General features: G+C 44.5%; 1 protein-coding gene and 1 long non-coding RNA gene across 2 annotated transcripts in view; one reads left to right on the forward strand and one right to left on the reverse strand.

The window, feature by feature from the left end:
- LOC309515954 (uncharacterized protein) overlaps positions 1–18,414 on the reverse strand; it is a 108,511-nt gene that overhangs the window by 58,086 nt on the left and 32,011 nt on the right. The window contains exons 7-12 of the mRNA XM_082194279.1: positions 13,967–14,249; positions 11,814–12,041; positions 8,149–8,275; positions 3,086–3,273; positions 1,705–2,316; positions 367–594 (exon numbers count right to left, since the gene is read on the reverse strand). Of these exons, the coding sequence (XP_082050405.1) occupies positions 367–594; positions 1,705–2,316; positions 3,086–3,273; positions 8,149–8,275; positions 11,814–12,041; positions 13,967–14,249 (1,666 nt within the window). The remainder of the gene's footprint in view (positions 1–366; positions 595–1,704; positions 2,317–3,085; positions 3,274–8,148; positions 8,276–11,813; positions 12,042–13,966; positions 14,250–18,414) is intronic.
- The window catches only part of LOC309516083, a 71,331-nt gene that overhangs the window by 34,819 nt on the left and 18,098 nt on the right, over positions 1–18,414 (forward strand). The window lies entirely within an intron of this gene.

An 18,414-nucleotide genomic window follows, 5' to 3' on the forward strand; every position in this document is an offset into this window, starting at 1 on the left:
TGTCTAAGAAATTCATTAGAGGTTTTCGGCTGGTGCCTCTTCTTCTTCCCAAGAGACTCATGAAATACACTGGGATAAAAAGAGCCCCAAGTCAAAAGCCACATGCCATATCCAGATGACTGGCCAATAACAATATTCTGCACTAGTTGGGCATTGATCAGACCCAGCAAGATCATCTTATGTTGTGATTCCTGCATTGCGGACCACATGACTTCCAACTCTAAGATTCTATTATTCTTACACATTGCGGGGGGGGGGGGAGTTTAGAATCTGGCTAGAAAGGCAGGTATGTGCTGGACTGATGATCTGTAAGTAAAATAACATTATCTTTTCCTATCTCTCATGGATGTAGGAACTATGCCTCACCTGGTGAAAGCTTCTGTGCCACACCATTCTGTTGTCATCAAGGGTGAATGGCTGGTCAGGTGTAGCCTCCACATCCACCCTTCCAACCTTGACCCTCATGAAGGAGTTATTTGGGAAAGTGATCAGGTTGGTGATATCAAAGCCAGCTTCTACTTCCCAGCTCTCACCAAAAGATACAGTTTCTCCGGCAGAGTTGTTGAAGGAGACAGTCCTAAGGAAGCGATGGAGCTGCATTGAAATAATAATAGTAACTGTGAGGTAATGGATATGTCTCTCCTTTTTGGCACTCACGATGCCTCCAGTCTGTCTGTACAGTGTTTTCTATACCAATATTTTAGGAACTGTAGCCATTATTGTAACCAAGCTATGTTTGACTGCCTGCACAACTGACTGCTGTATGGAAAAGCACATGAATCTGACCTTTGAAGAGCTTTGCAAGCAAACAATGTATAACCTATTAATTATGTGACCTGTCTTTGTGGTAAGGAAGTGGGATATTTTGGGATCAGCTAGAAGGGGTACATTTTAAGGTTTAAACGCCTACATTTCATGCCTTTATTTGCTGCATGAGTTGCCATTTTAATTCTCTTCTGGGGTTCTCTCAGCAAAGAGTCCAACAAGAATGATATTGCTTAGCAAGCTCAGCTAAAACTACAAAATAAAAAGGTTGAAAGTCCTCTTCCTTGCTGTTCCCCATCTCATTTCCCCAGCCACAGCTACATTTTTCTCCAGCTCCACCTGCCTCTCCCTGCCAGCTCTCTCCTACTCGTCTCAGTCTAGGCTGGGATCCTCCCTGTAACTTGTGTGCAGTGAAGCTGCTTTGGAAGTAGCAGCACAGTGCAGGATTGGATCCGCCTTCACTAACAGGTTCTCTGAACGCAAAGGAAGTTGCTCACAAAAAAGCAGGACAGTGCAGAATAGGATCCTCCTGCTTAAGAGCTGTAAGCAGAACTGCCTGATACTTCCCTGTGCTAGTCCTTAATGAGCAGCTTCTTCACACAAGGGGAGAATGTGGTCTAGTAGTGAGAGCTTGCAATTTTTCAGGGTACTGTTTTGCATATCATTGTCTATGTCAAATTATAACTCATGAGGCATTACCTGCCAAGGCCAAACCTCCTGCATCCCTCCTTCCACCGCTGCCCTGTATTTGGTTCTGGACAAGAACATGGCATGTAAAGCATGTGCCGTTGCATAGACAGCATTATAAAGACTGTAGCTGTGGCCAGCCATGCTCATCACAAATGCAGATGAAGGGAGATCTTCCAGCTTCTCCTCTCCAGTACAGGTTCCACTGGCCTGCTCCTCTGTATTGGAGTTTGGAAATAAACAGAGAAATACCTGTGCCCAGAACTGCTTGACAAAGCCATTTCCATTTGCCCCAAAAGGATTTTGTGCCTCAAGAAAGGCTTTGAATCCTTGTACCACATTTGAATGAACTGAAAAGGAGAGGGAACCCTGGAAGACTTGCATATCCACGTTCATTTGATAGGTCAATGCTTTGAAATCCAGCTGTGCCGTCAGAATCCACACCTTGCCTACAGATGTCTTGGTCACATTTTCCAATTCACCAAGAGCTACTATGTCTCTCATGGCAAGCATGTACTTTGTTTCTCCATAGAAAACCACCACCTTGGCTTTACATTCCATAATAACTTGATAAATTTGAATCCAGTGGGGATACATGTCATAATACTCAGCCATATATGTCGTTTTCAGGGTTGTCTCTGAGAAGGCCAAGCAAATGCCTTTCTGGGAGAGCAGAGGTTTCAGGGTCTGAATAAACCTCTCTCCACTGTCTCCACTAGCAAGCAACCCAACCCATGTCCATCCAAAGTGCAGAAGTAACTCAACAATCCCAGTGTACTGATGGGCTTCATTGGGCACCATCTTGTAGAAGGAAGTGGATTGGCTTTCACCAGCATGCTCTGGGGCAAAGGAGCCATAAGTGAGCTAAAGGGAAATAAAGGAGCATCATCTATAATTGCAGAAGGACTGGGTATTTGAACCCAGGGGACAAAATGAGCCAGTTGCCTTAAGAAGTTCCACAAAGCTCCTCTGCCCTCCTTTTCTTTATCCACTGTGATCTCTAGGCTTTTTCTCTACTGCTGCTTTTCTCTCCTCTGTTTCTTTCATGTTGCTTCACCACAACATTTCAGCTCCTGATTTCATGGTGTCTTCCCTTCCCTTCTCTTCCCTTCCCTTCCCTTCCTCTCTCAAGCCACTAACACACAAAATCCCCATCAAGTCCCAGAATGTGTGGGCAGCTGATTTCTGATCGGCAGGCTTCCAGCTTTGCAAGAGAGCAGCTTCACTCTCCAACCAGTAGGCCATGGAGCAAAGGTGAGAGGGTGTCAGTTGGAAGAATGGAATTTGGATACATGTTTTTAGGTGTGTGTGGACAAGGAAGTGGGGCGAGAGGAGCACTCTTCCACCATCCCATTACCTTCTCTTCATCCATAGACACTGACAGTCTGATGCTTGGTGAAGAGGAATGGCTACCTAGAGCAGACATGTTTTTATTATGCTGATAGCTTAATGTCACCTGACAGCTTGATGCTACACATTCTATTTAATTGTGCAAAGCACACTGGGAACACTTTTTGTGAAAGGCAGAATCACTCTCCTTTGTCTCTCACAACTATTTCTATATTAAACAAATCCTTTCTGAATAGAAAACATCATGGTGAATGAGTGTGGAAACCCCAAGACTGTATCTTACCTGGGGAATCTTGTAGATGCCCAAGATGTTTGCCAGGTAGACAGAGGTATCCAGGTCCAGTCCCCCAATAACTGCCATCAGGTGTTTCTGGATATTGCACTTGTAGTTTGGTAGAAGGGTGGAGAGAAGGTTCAGAGCAGCCCAGTAGGTCATCCTTTCATCGAAGTAACTGTCATAGACGTGGAATCCTAAGGTGATATTAGGTAAGATCTTGGGGTTCTCATTAATCTCCTTGACAGCAAATACCAAGGCCAGAATATGCTGGTAGTTCTTTGGCACAATACTGCAACAAGAATTTTATGCTGTATCAGTGGGAAATATCCTATGTTGTTGTTTTTTAATGTGCTACTTAATGATTCTTTAATATTTTAGTGCAAATTGTGCCCCAATATACTCATATCTACAGAACATTTCCCACTGAAATAATGCATTGTATTCCAATTCTATTCCATTTACACTAATATATAAATTTTTATGCACACTTTGCCTACATATATTCATTTTTGTTTACATTGTTTGGCTGGAGAACTGTTTTGAACAATTTGGAGAAATGTGAATTTCAAATGATGGCTGTGTTTTGGTTTTTATAACTATTTAGAGCAAAGAACGTTTGGTAGGTTCACCTTCAAATATGAACTGATTTGAATTGCCTCCTTCCCAAGAATGGAATACTGATGTTTACTTTGGGGTCCATCATATACTTGACAACACTTTTTGAAGACCCAAGAGATGCTGTGGCTGACAGAAGCATCTAAAGCCTTTTATCTCATATCAACTTCCCTAAGCCTCCACTCCTGTTCAGTTCACTCACAGATTAGTTGAGCAGCTAGGTACAGCCTGCCTCTGACTGGCAAACTCCTCAGGTTATATTCTTGGCTGCTTGGACATCCAAGCTCCTTTAAGAAATCTGCGTTTCTAATGTTCTTCTGGTATGAACTGAGCAGAATTTTGGCTTAATGTAGGGTTCATTCAAACTTCCCCTAGTCCTGCCATTTCCCTCAGGGAATACCTGATCTTTACTGCTCAATTGGAACCCACACCTCCCTCAGAACTTCTCCTAACTGGCAGTTAACTGACATTTATTCACTGATCACTACCTTCAGCTGAATACAGCCTGAATGTATCTGATCCAGGCCCTGCCTATAAATATTAAACACAATTGTCTAGCCTGACTTGGACGAGAACATCAGGCGTTATTCGAGCATCAGGGGTTATTCAAAGGAGAGGTGAGACTTTAAGACACTTCACAAAAGAGTTTCTGAGGTGAAGATTGAGAACAGAGAAGGGCTTTCCATCTTAAACTAGGGAGGTTTAATCTTTGAGTCCTCCTCTTGTTAAACTCTCCTTGGAAGAGATTTGGTGGAATGTGGGGAGGAGAGAACACATCAACAAGACCAGGCTCCCTCATCTCACCGACACATTCAGATCTGCATTTCCCTTCAGTGGAAGTAAATCCCACTGAAATCAGGGGAACTAGCTTCTGAGTAGGCCTGGTTAGAGCTGGGGTATATTTCAGTATCATTTGACATTCGATGTCTTTACTGGGTATTAAGAAGTTGATGAATAGTTAGCCTTTCTTTGAAGTCTTCTTTGTCAAAAGCAGCAAAGAGATGAGAAACAAGTCCGCCAACAATAAGATGACCACGTTGGTAGTATTCATGTGGAATTCTGGACAGATCATGGACGGTACAGTTCGTGGTATGTTTGCACACCATAAGTGGCAGATGAAAGAGAAGGGGCACAATAAACATTAGCATACTGAAGCAAATATTCTTTCTCATCAAACAATCGTATTTCCATCCAGCACATGAACCTTGCTTCACAACCAACCTCAGTACAATATTCTGCCTTATCACGAACAGCACTTCTCTAACAATTCACAGATTTAAATCCTATTTTACAACTTGATTAAGAAAATAGTTAAAATCCTTCCTCTCCTCTGTCCTCTCCCTTGTAAAGAATGGCAAGAAGAGGTTATAATACCCATGTTTTGACATTGGTTAGTATTCTCTGGAAATCTACTGAGACATTATCCAAGAGAGACATAGACATGCTGAGAGTGATAATTATAGGTGAGATAATAACAAGCTCTCTTTACATCAGGAACATCTGAAAATGCCCAATAATAATAATAATAACAACCCTGTTTCTGATGTTTCATTCAAAGTTCTTTCTGACTGTTTTATGGCTCAACAATAGGGCATGCAGAATTAACAGCAATGAAAAGAGAAGAACAGTGGGCCAGTCTCTTATCAGTGTCAACCAGTGGAAAAGATTAATTTGACCTCCTAAAATTTCCCACCTGAACACCACTTCATTAGTTTTCTAACAATTATACTGAGATGAAATAATGGTGAAAAGGGCAGAGTTTTGTAGGTGGTTTCGTTGGAAGCACGAAAAAATAGGAATCAAAAAAGGAGAATGCTCTGGATGCCAAGATCTGGGTTGGGGGCACAAACTCTTGGTTGAGAGATTCCAACAAACAACTATTTATGTTCCTGATAGAAAAGCCCCTCACTACTAGTTGGAGGGAGTAATATATAGAAGTAATAACTAAAAAGTAGTGAATGGTGGTATTATATTTTCTAATAAAATGGAGCTTAATTCCACTCATGTTCAAAATGCTTTTACTTCAAAATATTCATTCAGAAGCATTCTGCCCTATCTTATAACTATAAACCCATTAAAAATACCAAAATTGTTATTCATTGAATTCTAAGTTTAAAAACCCCTCCAGGAATGGTCTAGCATATATTGCCCATAACCATGGGCATCCCCCACTGCACACGAATAATAACTAAATACTTAATTAATACCCAGATATGGAGGGAGAGAGCTGGAGAGTTCTCATGGCTTGTGAGGGCAGAGGCTGGAGGTGCAGCAGGGGGTTGTTTACGCTACTCAGCCCCCCCCCACCTGACAGTTAATGTGAATAGAAGAGCAGCAGAAGCAGCAACATTTCCACACATCCTCCAGTCAGCTCCCAAATTAAGAGATGTGGGTATTTTAGGTGCAGTATTCTTGATCTGGGATGGAGAGAGAGAAGTATAGAAGACAGTCAAAGGATTTAGATGGTGCTTCCCACTTATCAAATCTTCATTTATGTGTGGGGGCACTTGAACATAACCCCAAGTAAGTGGGGACTCACTGTTCTGAAATCTCTGAGACAGTAGCAACACTACTGAAACCTTACTGAGAGGAAAATAACCTAGAAAGGATCAAGCTTAAAAAAAAATGCCTCTCAGTGTATTGGTTTTTTTGTTCAGTTTCTAATCAATTACCCTTTGAGGTTCTAGTCAGGCCCCAATATTTTGTGGTACTCATAACAGTTTCTTGGTTTTCCAGATAAGCCTTAGGTTTAAAACAAGATCAGGGGCTCCTATCTCAGAGGGACCACAATAAATTTTTTAAAAGAAATTGCACATAGCAATTGCAACACATAAAATACAAGATAATTTAATGATGTGGATAAAGAGAGATTATATTGCTCATAGTTTGGTGGCAAGAAACCAAAGGATGATGGTATAATTTATTATTTCCTCTTTATTAACTGATCCTTGCTGTTCAGATCAGGCCTCAACACAATTATGTAGCATTTGGGAGCAAAGATGGAGCCCAGTAAGCCAGCACTGGAGGCCAAGATGGAGAAGATCTCCACAGCCACCATGTATTTCCCCTTGGTGCTCAGGTACACTGGAACAAAGGAGATCCAAACACTGCAAAACAGGAACATGCTGAAGGTGATGAATTTGGCCTCATTGAAGCTCTCAGGCAGTTTCCTGGCAAAAAAGGCCACAACAAAGCTGAAAATGGCCAAAAAGCCCATGTAGCCCAGGACACAGTAAAACAGGGCAACGGACCCTTCGTTGCAGCCTAGAATGATTTCCCTCATCACAGAGTGCATGTCAGAATCAGGAAATGGAGGAGAGGTTCCTAACCATACAGTGCAAATGCCCACTTGGATAAGGGAACAAGAAATCACAATGGAGCTTGCCAGTCTTTTCCCCACCCACTTCCTCATTCGGGATCCTGGTTTGGTGGCCACAAAGGCCAGAACCACCGTGATCGTTTTGGCCAGAACACAAGAAACAGTCACTGTGAAAACAAGGCCAAAAGCCATTTGTCGGAGCAGGCAGCTCACTCTTTCTGGAGGGCTGACTAAGATCAATGGGCAGAGAAAGCAGAGCAGGAGGAAAGTGAGGAGAGTGTAGGTGAGGTCCCGATTGTTTGCTCTGACAATGGGTGTGTCCTGATGTTTAATGAAGATGACTAGGACCACCACAGTGAGGAGAGAGAGAGAAAGAGCAAACAATGCTAAGCTCGTCCCCAGAGGCTCTTTAAAAGACAGGAAGTTGATGGTCTTTGGAATGCATTTTGATTGTTCCGTGTTGGGATAATGATCTTCAGGGCACGCAACACAGTCATCCATATCTGGAGAGAAAATAATACTTTCAGATTTCAGATGTGTTGGAGAACAACTACTAATGATGTTAGTATGGAACTCATAAGCTTAAATTAGATATATCACAGATATTTCCAGAGTAAGCAGATTGAGAGTGATGCTTGAGAACCTCACCTCAGCACTGTGTCATGAGGGGTGTCCTGTGATGGCTTACTAACTCCCCATAAACCATGTTGTGCTGTTTAGATGGACACAGTGGTAAGTACTAATACAAATCAGCCTTGCATTATAATTGTTCAGAACAGGAACAGAGGAATGTGTCATACCAACTCAGATCACTGGTCCATTCAGCTCAGCATTACCTGCTGTATTTTAACATACATCATGGATGACAAATCCTTTTTGGGGGAGGGGGGCAAGGACAGCGTCCATATTCCTTTATGGGAGCTGTGTGCCAATAGGGATATATGAGAAATTTGATTTTGTTGACATTTGGATGGGAAAGTTATTTAAATTGCACTTCGTGAACCAACTCAAAGCAAAATAGAGTTTCCCCCCAAAATGGTGCAGTTCTTCAATCATCAAAATGCATATTTCCACAACTTTTGCATAATTTCTAACATGACTTATGTTTGAAAAGTATATATCTTCTGTTTCTTACCTTTCTCGGATGAAATCTTTCCTCGAGGACATGTAGCACAATCATAGCAGCAGAATGGCTCCCCCTCCTTCTTCTCCTTGCTGGAACCAGGGGAACAACTTGGGTTGCACACAGAAAGGGGTGGAACCTGCCCATTTAAATAAACACTTAACCATTTTAGCACACAGAAATCATTAGCACTTTTTGTGTCCTTTTTCTTCCAGCCAGCAGTAGGAAGACACGAAAGTACTTATTCCAAACTCAGTGCCAAGCTACTCACTTTCTTTTTCATTGGGTTTTTTAAAAATAAAAAATAAATGCTGAAGCTTACCATGTTGGAGCCCCTTTCAGGCATTCAGGAAGAATGCATGAGGATGCAAAGGGGAAGAGGATTGAGGATTCACCTTCACCAGCACTGCGCCTATTGTCCCCATACAAAATGTAACACCTGTTCCATCCCCAGTTTTCCAATCAAAGTATGTGTAAAACAATTCTGCTTCTTGGAGAGGACAGAAGCGTCGTCCCAAGAATGAGCTACAAATCTGGAGACTGTGTGGAGAGTGATCTTATGCTCAAGTCCAACTTGTAGGTTTCCCACAGGTATCTGGTTGGCTACTCTTGACAACCAGGGGCATTTTCTGTATAAAAACACAAATATCTACCTTATACAGTAAGTCCGCTCCACTTCACTGTGGGGAGGAGTTGTGGTGGACCGCCTGGCCACCCACTCTCCTCCAGGGGTGGGGGACGAAATCTCGCATTGCCCGGGGATCTCAGTCACGTCAGTGACCAGCCGGCCAATCCGCTAGCTGGTGGGGTCATGGCCAGGACCATTTAAGCTGAGGCACGAGCCGGAGGGCTTCCTCTTGGCACACTTCTTCAATCTCCCGCCCTCCCTCCCTATTTTACAGGTTTCTCTTTATTGGCCTTGCAAGACAGAGCTGTTCCGCCTGGCCTTTGGTTCGGACTCAGTCTGACCCTCATGTTTCCCTTCCCTTATGGTCTTGATTTATCGGCTACTTTTAAAATGAGGCTGCATTTTAAATTGCATTTTAACCTGTATTTTAAATAATAACAATAACAATAACAATAACAATAGTAATTTATTATTTATACCCCGCCCATCTGGCTGGGCTTCCCCAGCCACTCTGGGCGGCTTCCAAAAGAATATTAAAATACTATAATACATCAAACATTAAAAGCTTCCCGAAACAGGGCTGCCTTCAGATGTCTTCTAAAAGCCTGGTAGTTGTTGTTCTCTTTGACATCTGGTGGGAGGGTGTTCCACAGGGAAGGCGACACTACCAAGAAGGCCCTCTGCCTGGTTCCCTGTAACTTGGCTTCTCGCAGTGAGGGAACTGCCAGAAGGCCCTCGGTGCTGGACCTCAGTGTCCGGGTAGAACGATGGGGGTGGAGACGCTCCTTCAGATATACTGGACCAAGGCCGTTTAGGGCTTTAAAGGTCAGCACCAACACTTTGAATTGTGCTCGGAAACGTACTGGGAGCCAATGTAGGTCTTTCAAGACCGGTGTTATGTGGTCTCTGCGGCCGCTCCCAGTCACCAGTCTAGCTGCCGCATTCTGGATTAGTTGTAGTTTCCGGGTCACCTTCAAAGATAGCCCCACGTAGAGCGCATTGCAGTAATCCAAGCGGGAAATAACCACAGCATGCACCACTCTGGCGAGACCGTCCGCAGGCAGATAGGGTCTCAGCCTACGTACCAGATGGAGCTGGTAAACAGCTGCCCTGGACACAGATTTGACCTGTGCCTCCATGGACAGCTGTGAGTCCAAAATGACTCCCAGGCTGCACACCTGGTCCTTCAGGGGCACAGTTACCCCATTCAGGACCAGGGAATCCTCCACACCTGCCCGCCTCCAGTCCCCCCAAAACAGTACTTCTGTTTTGTCAGGATTCAACCTCAATCTGTTAGCTGCCATCCAACCTCCAACCGCCTCCAGGCACTCACACAGGACCTTCACTGCCTTCACTGGTTCTGATTTGAAAGAGAGGTAGAGCTGGGTATCATCCGCATACTGATGAACACCCAGCCCAAATCCCCTGATGATCTCTCCCAGCGGCTTCATGTAGATGTTGAAAAGCATGGGGGAGAGGACAGAACCCTGAGGCACCCCACAAGTGAGGGCCCAGGGGTCTGAACACTCATCCCCCACCACCACTTTCTGAACACGGCCCAGGAGGAAGGAGCGGAACCACTGTATAACAGTGCCCCCAGCTCCCAGCCCCTCAAGACGGTCCAGAAGGATGTTATGGTCGATGGTATCAAACGCCGCTGAGAGATCCAGCAAATTGTGTTTTTCCCCCTGTTATGTTTTTACTGTGATTTTATTGGTGTTAGCCACCCTGAGCTGGGGTGGGCAGGGTATAAATAAATTATTATAAATTATTATTATTATTATTATTATTATTATTATTATTATTATTATTATTGACATCGGTTGGTTGCCATTGAGGGGCCTGGTAGGAATTTTTCCACTTGGCAAAATTGGCATGGGGCCATTTGGTTTTCGCCTACCTCATAGTAATCGTCACAACTTTGTAAGGTTTTGCGGTTAGGCATCGTTTGACCTTATGATGGGGGAGGGGAGGTGTGGCCATCACCTGCCCCTCCAAGCTTAAGGGTATTCCATTAAAGGAATCCGGGGGTGTGGATATTGTCTGAAGCCCGGTGCAGGGCTAGGGCCATGAAATGACCCCGTCGGCAACACCTGTGGGAGGTCAAGTTGGTCTGCACCAACGGGGCTCCCCCTTCTGGTGGTTTACCCTTACCTGACTCCCTGCGCTATGGGCAGGAGTCGAATATAGTCGGGTCTATTCAATGCCTAAGCCAATACCGCTCACATTCTGTAATCAATAAAGTTGTGGCCAAAATTTGCCCAATTACATTAACCTAATATTTGTGTCCTGGTGTGTTTTTATTCTTCAACGAGGGGGTGGTTGTGGGGTCAAGACATGCAACAACCAAAACAATATCATTCCCAGATCAAAAGGCGAATGATACTCTAATCTGATGGTCAACTGGAAGAAGAGGAATGTTTTCACCTGGCACCTAAAGATATGTGGGTTTGAGTCTTCCTCAGTCTAAGAAGCTGAGGCTCCAATACTTTGGTCAGCTCATGAGAAAGAAGACTCCCTGGAAAAGACACTGATGTTGGGAAAGATGGAGGGCACAAGGAGAAGGGGATGACAGAGGACGAGATGGTTGGACAGTGTTCTCGAAGCTACCAGCGTGAGTTTGACCAAACTGCAGGAGACAGGGGAAGACAGGAATGCTTGGCGTGCTCTGGTCCATGGGGTCACGAAGAGTTGGACACAACTAAACGACTAAACAACAACAAAAACAACAACAGTCTAGGAAGTCCATTTCCCCATTTCCCTCTTGGTGAGAAAGAACCTGCTTCCTTCCCATCGGAGCAACAAACATCTTATTCCTGCCAAGAGACTCATTATATACCCTGGGATAGAGAGACACACAAGCTAACATTCACATGCATGCCATATCCAGATGCAGGACAAGACTGGCCATTGGTGTTTTCCTGGACAAAACGGGCCATTAGCCTGATCCAGCAAGCTCAACTTATGTTCCTATGTAGTGCAGAGGAAAATCTAAAAATGCAATACCATTGTTTTCCTATATCTCATGCATGTAGGAAGTATGCCCCACCTGGTGAAAGCTTCTGTGCCAGATCATTCTGTTGTCATCAATGGAAATTTGCTGGCCTGGGATGGCTTCCACATCCACCCTTCCAACCTTGACCCTCACGAAGGAGTTATTTGGAAAAGTGACCATGTTGGTAATATCAAAGCCAGCTTCTACTTCCCTGTTCTCACCAAAAGATAGAGTTTCTCCAGCAGAGTTGTTGAAGGAGACACTCCTAAGAAAGGGATGAAGCTGCATTGGAAGAATAATAAACATAGTAACTATAAAGTAATGCATATGTCTCTCCTTTTTGGCACTCACGATGGCTCCAGTCTGTCTGTACATGCAAGAATTGCTATATAAACCTAATCTGTTCTTGGGAAATCATTAGTAAGGAGAGCCTTTGCCTACTGAGCCGACAACTTCTATTCTTTCCTATTGGGAGAATCCCAATGCATTCCTGACCAAGAAGAAATGAGGAAAAAAATCCACGCCTTTCAGTTCCCACTGCTTGGATATCCGCTCTGTAACTTGTGTGCGGAGAAGATTAGATTAGATCCGCCTTCACTAACAGCTCCTCTGCACATAAAGGAAGTTGCTCACAAAAAAGCAGGACAGTGCAGGATTGAATCCTCCCACTTAACAGCAGATAGGCATTACCTGCCAAGGTTGAAGCTCTTGCATCTCTCCTTCCTCCACTACCCTATACTTGGTTCCAGGCAGGAACATGGTATGTAAAGCATGTGCTATGGTATGGATAGCATTATAGAGACTGTAGCCGTGGCCAGACATGATCATCTCAAAAGCAGACGAAGGGAGATTCTCCAGCTTCTCCTCTCCAGTGCAGGTTCCACTGGCCTGCTCCTCTGTATTGGAGTTTGGAAATAAACAGAGAAATACTTGTGCCCAGAACTGCTTGACAAAGCCATTTCCATTTTCCTCAAAAGGATTTTGTGCCTCAAGAAAGGCTTTGAATCCTTGTACCACATTTGAATGAACTGCAAAGGAGAGGGAACCCTGGAAGACTTGCATATCCCGGCTCATTTGATAGGTCAATGCCGTGAAATCCAGCTGTGCTGTCAGAATCCACACCTTGCCCACAGAGGTCTTGGTCACATTTTCCAATTCACCAAGAGCTACTATTTCTCTCAAGCCAAGCATGGACTTTGTTGCTCCATAGACAACCACCACTTTGGCTTTACTTTCCATAATAGCTTGATAAATTTGGATCCAGTGGGGAAACATGTCATAATAATCAGCCAAGTACGTCGTTTTCAGGTTTGTCTCTGAGAAGGCTACACAAATGCCTTTCTGGGAGAGCAGAAGTTTCAGGTTCTCAACAAATCTCTCTCCACTGTCATTATCTCCAGCAAGCAACACAACCCACGTCCAACCAAAATGCAGAAGTAACTCAACAATCCCAGTGTACTGATGGGCTTCACTGGGCACCATCCTGTAGAAGGAAGTGGTTTGGCCTTGAGCAGTATCCTCTGCAGCAAAGGACCCATAAGTGAGCTAAAGGGAAATAAAGGAGCATCATCCATAATTGCAGAAGAACTGGGTATGTGCATTGAAGGCATACCCACCCAGGAGCCAGAATGAGCCAGTTACCATAAGGCAGGTTCCAGAAAGCTGGGAGTGGGTGCAGATTGCACCCTGTGTTTCTCAGCTTCCAGCTCCTTCTCTGCCACACCTGCATGCTCAGTTTCCTGTTTTCCTGCTTCCAACTCCTTTTCTTTCTCCACTTTGATCTCTAGGTTTTTAGGTGCTGCTGTTTTTCTCTCCCGTTTCTTTCATGTTGCTTCACCACAACATTTCAGCTCCTGATTCATGGAATCTTCCCTTCCCTTCCCTTCCCTTCCTCTCTCAAACCACGAACCCACAAAATCCCCATCGTCCCAGAATGTGTGGGCAGCTGGTTCTTGATAGGCAGGCTTCCAGCTTTGCAAGAGAGCAGCTTCCGTCTCCAACCAGTAGGCGATGGAGCAAAGGTGAGAGGGTGTCGGTCAGCAGATTGGAATTTGGATACATGTTTCTAGGTGTGTGTGGAGAACATTACCTTGTGGAGGGCAGGATCACTCTTCTTTGTCTCTCACAACTATTTCTATATAAAACAAATCCTTTCTGGATAAAAGACATTATGGTGAATGTGTGAAATCCCCAAGGCAGCATCTTACCTGTGGAATCTTGTAGATGCCCAAGATGTTTGCTAGGTAGATGGAGGTATCAAAGTACAGTCCCCCAATAACTGCCATCAGGTGTTTCTGAATGTTGCACTTGTAGTTGGGTCTAAGTGTGGAGGGAAGGTTCAGAGCTGCCCTGTACGTCATCCTTTCATCAAAGTAACTGTCATAGATGTGGAATCCCAAGGTGATATTAAGTAAGATCTTAGGGTTCTCGTTGATCTCCTTGACAGCAAATACCAAGGCCAGAATATGCTGGTAGTTCTTTGGCACAATACTGCAATGAGAATTTTATGTGGTATCATTGGGAGATATCCTCTGTATTATTATTTTTAATAGGCTTATATATTCAGTATTTTAGTGCAAATTGTGCCCTAATATACACATATATGCAAAAGAATTTCCCCCTAATGAATGCATGGTATTCCACTTCTATTCTTCTTGCACTAGTATATGCATTTCTATAGACACTTTACCTTTATATAGTCATTTTTGTTTATATTGCTTGGCTGGAGAACTACATTGAACAATTGGGAGAAGTCAGAATTTCAAATGATGGCTGTGATTTGGTTTTGATATCTTTTTAGAGCAAACAATTTTTTTCAGGTTCACATTTAAATTTGAATTTATTTGAATTCCCCCCCTTTCCAATAAAGAATATTGATATTTACTTGCGCTCCTGTCCAATTTACTCAGAAATTGGTTTACCAGCTAGGTAGAATGTGCCTCTGACTGGCAAACTCCTCAAATTATATTCCTGCCTGTTTGGACAGCTGAGCTCCTTTAAGGAATCTACTTTTTATAATGTTTTATAATGATTAAGAACAGAAAAGTGCTTTCCATTTTAAAATAGGGAGGTTTAATCTGAGAGTCCTCTGGTTAAATTCTCCTTGGGAGAGATTTGGTGGGATGTGGGGAGAAGAGAACACAGCAACAGTCATTTCACTGACACATTCAGATCTGCATCTCCCTTCTTCCAATCCAGCTCTTCAGCTTTGTAAATGCCCCCCATTATCTGCCTGGATGTAAATCCCAGTGAAATCCATGGAACTAGCTTCTGAGTAGGCCTGGTTAGAGCTTTGGGATATTTCAGTATAATCTGATTATTAGACATTTGAATTCTTTACAAGGTATTAAGAAGTTGATAGGTAGTTAGCCTTTCTGTGAAGTCTTCTTTGTCAAAAGAAGTAAAGAGGTGAGAAGCAAGTCCACCAACAATAAGATCACCAGGTTGGTAGTATTCATGTGGAATTCTGGACAGATCATGGATGGTGCAACTCGTGGTCTGATTGCACACCAAATGTGGCAGATGAAAGAGAAGGGGCACAATAAACAGCAGCATATTGAAGTAAATATTCTTTCTCATCAAACACCCTTAATTCCATCCAGCACATGAACCTTGCTTCACAACCACCCTCAGTACAATATTCTGCCTTGTCACAAACAGCAGTTCTCTAACATTTCACAGATTATAATCCTATTTTACACATTGATTAAAAGAAAGGTGAAAATCCTTTCTCTGTCCTCTCCCTTGCTTAGAATGACAGGAAGAGGTTTTCATACCAATGTTTTGACATTGGTTAGTATTCTCTGGAAATCTACTGAGACATTATCCAAGGGAGACACAAACATGCTGAGAGTGATAATTATAGGTGAGGTAATAACAAGCTCTCTTTATATCAGGAACATCAGAAAATGACCAAAAGAAAAAAGAAAAAGCCCTGCTTCTGATGTTTCATCTAAAGTGGTTTCTGACTGTTTGCGTGTCGAGGTCCCCAGGTCCACCCCAATAACTCACACATCACACAGAATTTTTGTTTAAGGTTTTTGGCATAATTTTGGCCACTTTATTAAAATACAAATTTGTGAGTGGTTGCTTAGGCATTGGTTGCGACTATCTGTCCCCACCATGGGGGACAGACTGACATTCCGCACAATGCAAAAGTCAGAATGGGGGAATACACTTGGGGGTTACGCGGAGCAGGGAATCTGCCCTCACCCCAAATGCAACCAGGAGCTCATTGCTATGGCCCGAGCCCCCTTGACAGAGTGGACAAGCAATAGTTAGCCCCCAATTCCTTTAACGGAATCCCTTGCAGCAGCAGCATTAGAGGGGCAGGCACAGCCAATCCATGCCCCTCAACCAACCAAACCATAAACCAATGCCTAACCGCAACCTTACAAGTTGTGACGATTTGCTACGCAGTAGGCAAAAACCAAATGGCCCCAGCCAATCAGGCAGATGGACAAAATTCCTACCAGGCCGCCGCTCCAAAGCAGACGACCCCATGACAGGCATAGCAAGGTCAAAGCGAACAACCCTATTCTAGGGAGGGAGGGACGGGCAATCCGCTGCACGGGCGAAAAGAGGAAGCCCTAGCCTCGTGCAAGGAGTTTTAGCATTTCTGGCTGTCAATCAATAAATGGCAACATTAATTTCTTCCCAACAACAAGGGAAGCCCCAATCGCATCAGTGGCCAACGATCAGTTAGCCCGCCCCCAACTTTGGAGTGTCCTGGTGGCCCCCACCGCAACACGTGCTCTCCATGAAGGAGAACACGCTTTGCGTGTCGAGGTCCCCAGGTCCACCCCAATAACTCACACATCACACAGAATTTTTGTTTAAGGTTTTTGGCATAATTTTGGCCACAACTTTATTAAAATACAAATTTGTGAGTGGTTGCTTAGGCATTGGTTGCGACTATCTGTCCCCACCATGGGGGACAGACTGACACTCCGCACGATGCGAAAGTCAGAATGGGGGAATACACTTGGGGGTTACGCGGAGCAGGGAATCTGCCCTCACCCCAAATGCAGCCAGGAGCTCATTGCTATGGCCCGAGCCCCCTTGACAGAGTGGACAAGCAATAGTTAGCCCCCAATTCCTTTAACGGAATCCCTTGCAGCAGCAACATTAGAGGGGCAGGCACAGCCAATCCATGCCCCTCATCCAACCAAACCATAAACCAATGCCTAACCGCCACCGAGCACTCAAGCTCGCCGCCAACCACTCACAACTGCAACCCTTCCTTCAATCCCAAAGCAACCGCATCCAGCCATGTGTTGTTCCCCATAGGGGAAAGATGCACCCCATCTGCCCTAAAGAGGGCAACAGCCTTGAAGGAAATAGCAGGGTGCAATATCACAGAAACACCTAAAGCAAGGACCTATTTTATTTTATTGGTTATTTTATTTTATTTATTTATATTATTTAATATTCCACCGCCTTATTAACATGCTTTCTGGCCTGCTCGGTGGTAGTTTGTCTAGGCATTGGTTCCGACTATCTGCACCTGACCGCAGCAGGGCAGCACTGACGTCTGGGCCCCACCATAGCATCAGTACAAGCAAACATCGTGGGGGAGCAATGAACCAGGATCAGACTCAAGCACACCCCAAATGCTCCATGGACCCTTGCGTGGCCCTACCCCTCGAAAGGGGTCTACAAAGGCATGGTGAATCATTGGATTCCTTTAAAGGATTACCTTTGCGCATTGGAGGGGACAGGTGCTCCGACCCCCCTCCAGACCACCTTGAACCAATGCCTTAAATTATTTTGAGTCCAGGGAGAGCTGCCATCAACTCATCTAAGTCCTCCTGCATGCAGGAACGCCAACTTATGCTGTAAGAAGATGGCAAGTCATTCTCGTCCAGCTGCACCACTAGCACTGCGGGAGGACCTGCACAGGTCACACTCGACCGCACCAAAGGAAGGATCTCTTCCCAAAGCATTTCCCATCTGGACACCCAGTATATGTTCACATGGGCAGGAAGACTGAGATGGCGCCCCAGTCCAGACTCGTCAGCGCGCTTGCCAGCCCAGTGTACAATGCTGTGACCGACAATCCAAATGTGCACAGTTGCTCCTATGAAAAAAGGAAATAACAGACAGGCATCAGCACAGACATCACTGGTGACACTTCCTGATGTAACCTTTGTCAGCATCAGACTTCCAATGACCCGTATTCACAATCCTGTCTACTGACAGGCCCCGAGTGTGCAGCCTTTGCAGCAGCCCTATTCGGAAGGAATGAGGCGTGTTCAGCGGTAGGCAAGCCGCAGGCCGTAATAACTGGTTCACTATGTAAGCACATTGATGCCTGGCTAATGGGAACCCATTTTCATGGACTAGGAGCAGGCCAGCCCCCAGGGGAACGAAAAGCTAAATATTTCTGGTGTCCATAACCGGGCAAAGGCCCTCCACACCTGTGAGGGGAAGCCTGATGGTGGCACTCCTGCCCACTAGGTCTGTTTTAGAGTTCCCAACTCTAATGACCAGCTCCAAAGCAGATAAGGAAAAGTCCTGAAGCAATAAGCCTCCAGACTCTCAGCCCCGTGCTGGCTCCAACACAATTTCCCCAACCCTCAGTGCACCAAAAATGCCATGGAATACGGAAAGGAGTCTCTCTTTGATCTTCAACCAGCAGACAAGTTATAACATG

The sequence above is a fragment of the Podarcis vaucheri genome (genome assembly GCF_965113315.1).
Source record: "Podarcis vaucheri genome assembly, chromosome: 13".
NCBI lineage: Eukaryota > Metazoa > Chordata > Lepidosauria > Squamata > Lacertidae > Podarcis > Podarcis vaucheri.